The 6480-nt window shown below is 50.3% G+C and overlaps 3 protein-coding genes; 2 read left to right on the top strand and 1 right to left on the bottom strand.

The window, feature by feature from the left end:
- Window positions 1-471: 471 nt before the first annotated feature.
- Window positions 472-1608, top strand: GSTUM_00010932001 (uncharacterized protein; the record flags this gene model as incomplete). XM_002841598.2 has 3 exons in its annotated part: window positions 472-688; window positions 755-877; window positions 933-1608. Exons 1-3 carry the CDS (start codon window positions 519-521, stop codon window positions 1606-1608), a joined length of 969 nt encoding a protein of 322 aa, XP_002841644.1. The 5' UTR covers window positions 472-518.
- A 14-nt stretch (window positions 1609-1622) lies between these two features.
- Window positions 1623-2580, top strand: GSTUM_00010931001 (uncharacterized protein; the record flags this gene model as incomplete). XM_002841597.2 has 1 exon in its annotated part: window positions 1623-2580. The coding sequence occupies one exon, from the start codon at window positions 1623-1625 to the stop codon at window positions 2250-2252; it is 630 nt and encodes a 209-aa protein (XP_002841643.1). The 3' UTR covers window positions 2253-2580.
- Window positions 2581-3760: 1180 nt separating this feature from the next.
- GSTUM_00010930001 (uncharacterized protein) lies at window positions 3761-5466 on the bottom strand (the record flags this gene model as incomplete). XM_002841596.2 has 5 exons in its annotated part: window positions 3761-4321; window positions 4426-4548; window positions 4598-4885; window positions 4978-5292; window positions 5334-5466. The coding sequence occupies 5 exons, from the start codon at window positions 5464-5466 to the stop codon at window positions 3912-3914; spliced, it is 1269 nt and encodes a 422-aa protein (XP_002841642.1). The 3' UTR covers window positions 3761-3911.
- Window positions 5467-6480: the final 1014 nt, after the last annotated feature.

The following is a 6480-nucleotide window of genomic DNA, read 5'->3' as shown; positions in this document are numbered from 1 at the left end:
CCGAGTACTTTGATATGCCATTTTTATAGCTGGCAGGACATGGAAGGTAATATTATAAAGAATAAACAGTTTGGTATTATAGAAAGAAGAATACATGAATTGTGCTCAGTTTTATCCTCCAAGTCTATTATCGCATTATACTTATTCATGATCCTACGAACTTATGACGTCCAGCTTACATCTCATTGGTTCATAGTAGAAACCTAAACCTTAGCTTCTCTACATCAACTAGAAATGTTGAATAAGGCGCGCGCCTTATTTATGGAATTCTGCGGTACTTCAACTGGTACGGTTGACTAATACCAGTTCTGTCCGCTGGAGATACCGGAAGCCGGCAAGTCTATTCCAAGGATCCGGTGCTGGTGCCTGGATGACTGTGCATACGGTCATGGTACCTATAGTACATCGCGCTCACTTAACCACCATCCCCCCCCCCTTTTCCCTCAGCTCTTTTGCATTTCAACATATTCCTCTGCTCCCTCCCTCCCGTTCACTTCCCCCAGCCCCCCAACCCAACCATGACCCATACCTCTCCACCCCCACCCTCTCCAGCACGGAGCCCTGATCCGGATGACAAACTTCACACTGTTTCTGCTTCATCGGCCGATTTCGGGTGCACGAATAGCTCTCTCGATTGGAAACGTGTATCGATAAAATGGACATCTTTTGCCTGTGCCACTGTGAACTGGTGTGTAGGCCCGGAATCTCTCTCCTGGTTTATTGTTGAGCTGAATTGACGCGTGGAATGGGGCAGCCTATGCGCCGGGAGCATACTACTGTTCTCCCTCTGGGCTCCTGTGTTCCAGCAGAAACTCGGGTATTCGCAGATGCAAGTGAACGCTATTTCTATCGCCGGCGAACTCGGGATGTATCTACCGTGGGTTCTTCTCACTTCCGTGGACCCGGAGTCTTTGCTAACCGATCGGTCCTAGTGTACCCGTTTTCGGCTATATTTGTGATGCCTACGGGCCCGCTAAACTCAGCTTGCTCTCTGCTACCTTTTTCGGCCCAGCTTATCTTCTCGCATCGCATACCTTCGCGAATCAACTGCCGTACCCGGTTATGGTATTGGCATTTGTGTTTGTCGGCATGGGCACAAGTAGTATGTATTTTGCCGGTGTAACAACCTGTGCCAAGAACTTCACCGACAACAGAGGCCTTGCCCTAAGCTTGCCCATCGCAGCTTTTGGGCTGAGCAGTTTGTGGCAATCGCAGGTTGTTAGTCGGGTGTTCACGAATAAGACTACTGGAGAGTTGGCGATTCCCAGAATCTTTCTGGCATATTCCACCTTCTTGGTGGTTATCGGTATTCTTGGTGCACTTGGATTAAAGGTTATTAAGAGTCGCGAGGAGATCTCTAGAACTGGGGAGCGAGAAAGTCTCTTAGAGGGAGGGCAAAGCCCTGGCAGTCAGAGCTATGGTACAACCGGGCATGAAGCCGTGGACGAGGAGGTGTCAGGGGAACATCCATTTATCAATAAGGCAACACGGGAGTTTTTCACTGACAGCACAATGTGGTTTTTTGCAGCTGGGGTGTTTCTGGTGACCGGTCCTGGTGAAGCCTTTATCAATAATGCACGTCCCCCCCCCCCTTTATGGACCCAATGACTAACAGGGCTCAGATGGGGACCTTGATTACAACTTTATATCCTCCGCCATCCACAGCTTCCCAGATCGGAAACCCCGTTGATCCAGCTACTCATGTCTCGATCGTTGCAGCTACCTCTACTATAGCGCGTGTAGTGGCGGGAATTCTTTCCGACTACCTTGCCCCCCCTGTCCCCACACCCGATGCCGCCTGCCCTCCTCCTCGGAAATTCCCACGATGCTCGAGGATGTATCTGCTATTCTCGTTCGCATTCCTTATGTTGCTTGGTAACCTCTACGTCTCTCTCGGCTATGTCCAGGAGCATGGAGAGAACTTTTGGATTGTATCTTCGTCCATCGGCGCAGGCTATGGTGCAGTATTCTGCCTTGCCCCTACGGTCGTCAGTGTAGTTTGGGGAACCGAAAACTTTGGCACAAACTGGGGAATCGTTACGATGACTCCTGCCGTTGGTGCAACAGTATTTGGCTCGGTATTTGCATGGGGATACGATCATTATGCCAATAATCACGGCATATGCTGGGGCAAAGAGTGTTATAGTGGTTCATTTATGGTCATGGCAGTGAGTGTGGCTTGTGCATTGGTGGGATGGACTGTCGCATGGCAAGCCCCCGGTGGATGGAAAGCTAGGGGAATTGTTGTCTAAAATGGACGAATAGTCAACGGTTCTACTGTAATATTACTATTCCTTGGAACCAACTAGAAGTCATGGAATAAAGGTTGAGGGCGTGGGAGGTTGCATTACATCATGTCTTTGTTTTGCGCCGTTTTCTTAAATTTTCACTCTGCTTTACTCTTCACGTCATATCACGGGATTTGGGGCTTTCTTTCTATCGGCGTTTTCCATCGTCTTTTAATTTTTCACAGGATGGATGATACACATACATTGCGGCAAGAAACAGGAGAGTGTGTCTTATAGATGAGAAGAGGGGAGAGATAAGGTGTTCCTAGCTTAAATACTTTCAACTTTAGAACATTGTGATCTTAGAATTTCGTTTGTGTGAAGAACTTCCACATGATATTTACTGTAGCTCTCTTTTTTATTAGATATACTGGTACACCCACCCCAGTCCACTCACCAAGAGATTATGTCGGCAGCGACTGATGAGTGCTGACCCTATGATTTGCCATCTCTTAGTTGTACTGAGGAATATCCTGCGCTTGGAATATACCTACTGACGTATCATACTAGGAATATCCAACAACCTAGATTGCAGAGTACTGTATGAATCAACACTCGGAGACCACTCTGGTTGATTCCTCAGGTGTCATCGGTAGTGCGCGTGTAACACTCAGTCTAGACTGACTTTACCCCACTCACCCACCTCCCTTTTCCAAGCAGTGTAGCCAGCGAGCGACCCATTACCACTCACTCGGAGGGTGCACCGCCCCCTTCCGTCCGAGTCGTGACCGGAGCGGAGGGAGAGGGTGAGAGGGCGGTCGAACCTCCCCCCCTCCTGTGCGGGGGAATAACAATCAGCGCAGTAGTATCAACGTGATAGACTCTCACGGCGGATGGAAAATTCGGATACTAGGGTGACCGATCACCCAATTTGAACCGACGGAACATCTAGGGACAAGTAGGATACCGTGCCTATGGAGTTGGGGGGGAGGGGGTCATACTATACTCGAGATGGATTTCTGTAGAAGGTGCTTGGCCTACTAGAAAGTATCATAATATTATGATAATTATCACACCATTTCGGTACGCTAGGTCCGGAGCAAATCCCTGAGTCCGAGGACCGGTCCCGCCCCCTTAGGTCCGGAGGGGGGCACCGCAGTTACTTGATGAGTGCATGATAGGTTATGATTCGCCTTGTGGGATTGAGTTGGTTTTGGTGATTGGCGCGTACCAGTAGATGCCATATCGACACGGCCTTTTGCACTGTCGGCTGGATACGCATTGGGGTGGAAGTTGGGTTGGAGATCAGGAATCTAGGGTCCCATTCCAGCGTTTTTTTGATCCTGATGGGCGGGGTGGGTGGGGTTGATTATCACTCGGGCGGTAAACTGACTGACACTGGGAGGGGGGAGATCGCTGGCGACCCCAGGTGCCGTAATTCTTTGCCACTTCTGTTCTAGCATTATTGTTTTCTTCTTTGATATTCGCTGCTTAGACATCTTCTGCTTTAGGTTACGCCCCGGGTATCGAAATATAGTAGCGTCCCTTCCCTCACCTGCTGTATTTATCCCACATTCGTCTTTGGACCAGTGGTCCTCCAAGTTATATGACACAACCAAAAGTCTACCAAAGTGTAACGTACCAAATTTACCTTCCATCGCCCGTCCCCGTGAAGCCCCCAACCTACCTAGGCACCTCATTCCCTTCCTTCCTAACCCCCACCTCGTCCATCCTCCCCCGCTCAGCCCTCCTCCTAGCGATCAGCGTACAAACCGGGAACAGCAAGACACTAACACAAACCCAAGCGAACAGCACTCCAAAGTTCCTTCCAATCTCATTCCTAACATCAAATACAATACTCCGACTGGCCGCCACAATGTTATGCAACGGCCACGCATACCCGAATCTGTAAATCCCGGGTGCGAGGACGAGCGGGTAGAAGGACGTCGCGACGTTCGTGATGGCCCAGAATATCAGCCACAGGGCAAACCACGGCGGGCCCAGGACCATGGACATGTTCTCGGAAGCGAGGCCGAGCGCCGACATCCCGACCCAGTTTAGCATCCAATAGATTGGGAAGTTATAGTTGCTTGCTCCGCCCGGGGTGGTTTGCGGGAGAGAGGAGCGGGAGAAGGGGATCTGGAAGGAGAGGGGAACGAGGGAGTAGGCGAGGGAGAGGAAAAAGTAGGTTGTTAACGTTGCCGTAAGGCGCCAGACGAGCCATTGGGGGAGGGACAGGGGGGGGATGTCTTATTATGTGGTGAGTGATCGTTCGTGAAGATGTGGGCGTGAGAATTACCGTCTCTGGGGATTATGAAAGCTTGGTGAATGGGTAGGTAGAAGGAGAAGGAGAAGAAGGAGAAGATGACCAAGTCTGTCCGCGCCGTCAACATTATTCCTCCGCTTCAACATGCCGAGAGGGAGGGTGAGGGCGAGGGGAGGAATACATAACAACCCAACACTAACCGCCGGGATAGCAGCTGGCACATCAAATGGCCTCAAATTTGTCATACGGAATCCAAACCCAGGATTCACTGCCAAAGGCACCCTGGCCATATTCCTCCTCAATCCTTCCTCGCGCACAACCCTCGGTATCCAGACTTCCGAAAACCCACGCACGACTTCACCCTTGAGGTCGTCCAAACGGGGGACCAAATCTGCCGTGTTTTATACTTGTCAACTTCCCCCCTACCTTGAGAAGTAGAAAGATCAAAAGAAGAAAAAGTGGAAGAGAGAGAAAAGGGCAAACAATTTCTGGTGACGCTCTCCTCCCTTGCCTCTACAAAGACAATCTCGGCAAGGGAGTCCGGATCAAAGCCTTCATCCCCGCTCCTCAGCGCATTTTCCAACCTCGCTGTTGCATTGCTAGTTATGGATATGGCAGCCCAGTGCTTTTGCTCGTACACAACTTTGCGAACTTGCGTTTCCCCACCGGGGTATTCGTCCGGGGATTTGACGATGTACCCTAAATGTGGCTGCCGGAGAGCATTCTGGCTTTCGGCGGCGCGGAGAACTGCTGGACCGATGAGTGCGGTTTCGTGGGTTGGGGAGTCGAAGTCTACTACTATAACGGTCAGGACGGAGAGGTTTTCGTAGGTGTGAGACAGGACGCCCCAGACTTGGATTCCGCATTGCACGGGCTGTCAGTAGATGTTGCCAGCCTGGTAGGGTTGGGGCCGTACAGAGGGATAGGAAGGCCAGCATAAAGACTCCAATTAATAACGCTGCCATTCCCCATCAGCATTCCTTGATTCCTTCCCCCCCCACTTGGTGTGAATCCCAACGCATGTAGATAAGATGAACATACTCATCCCAGCCCACTTCTTGATAATCCCATTCCTCTTCCGCCGAATCGACCTGTCGAAAAAGCCGACGGCGGCCTGGGTCTTTCCCTGAGTCTCGAGGGTCGACATTGCGTAAACTTCGAACAAGAAGGAAGCGGGGATACCCTGTGGGCATATTCTGTTAGCGGCTTCGCCGATGACGTTACTAGGTGCGGGGCGCGGAGGGGGCCGCTGTATCCGGTAGTTTTTAACAGTGGATTGGGCTAGTGGTCATTGGTGATCGTTTTGAGCGCATGAAGGGGTGGGTGGTTGACTAAGCTAGTGGGCAAGGAGAACGGATGGAGGGGCGCGAGTACGAGTACAGTAGTCTACTCGAGCATGATAACTTTAGCACTGGCGCTGAAGAGTGGAAACGGACGGGCTAAATAGACGGTGGAGTACTTGTACCAGCGCTAGGTGTTAAGAAACCCTGAACAGAGCATTGGCTATTGGTCACTTGCCAATGCTTGGTGGCTCAAACTGTAAACTATAAATTTACATTGGGTCTGGTATGATGAACAAACGATTGTTGTGCTGGGGAGGGCAGTCGCGGGGAGTGGGTGGGGGTCAGTTAGAAATTGATTGGTGCAGCTAGGAGGGATGTGGATAGAGGGGCTTGGGAGTGGTGAGTATTTGCTGTGATACCGCCCTTCATATATTGAAGGTAATGATAGCCAAACAAGGATGCTCAGAAGAATATATATACTCTAGCACCTTGACTTGGTGCCGCTTCACCCGTTAAACGCTAAACCACAAAAATACCCTTATAAAAACGCCGGCCCATTTCATCAACCCCCCATTACTACTCTCACCGTTTTCCGGAATATAAAAGAAATACATCACCCAAAAGAATATAAACAAAGAAAAAAAATACACATACGACCAACTCAACACCCATTCCCAGACTCAAGATTCTGCCAAGATAGTGC

The sequence above is a fragment of the Tuber melanosporum genome, assembly GCF_000151645.1.
Source record: "Tuber melanosporum whole genome shotgun sequence assembly, scaffold_77, strain Mel28".
NCBI lineage: Eukaryota > Fungi > Ascomycota > Pezizomycetes > Pezizales > Tuberaceae > Tuber > Tuber melanosporum.
This window is presented reverse-complemented; position numbering and strand designations above follow the sequence as displayed.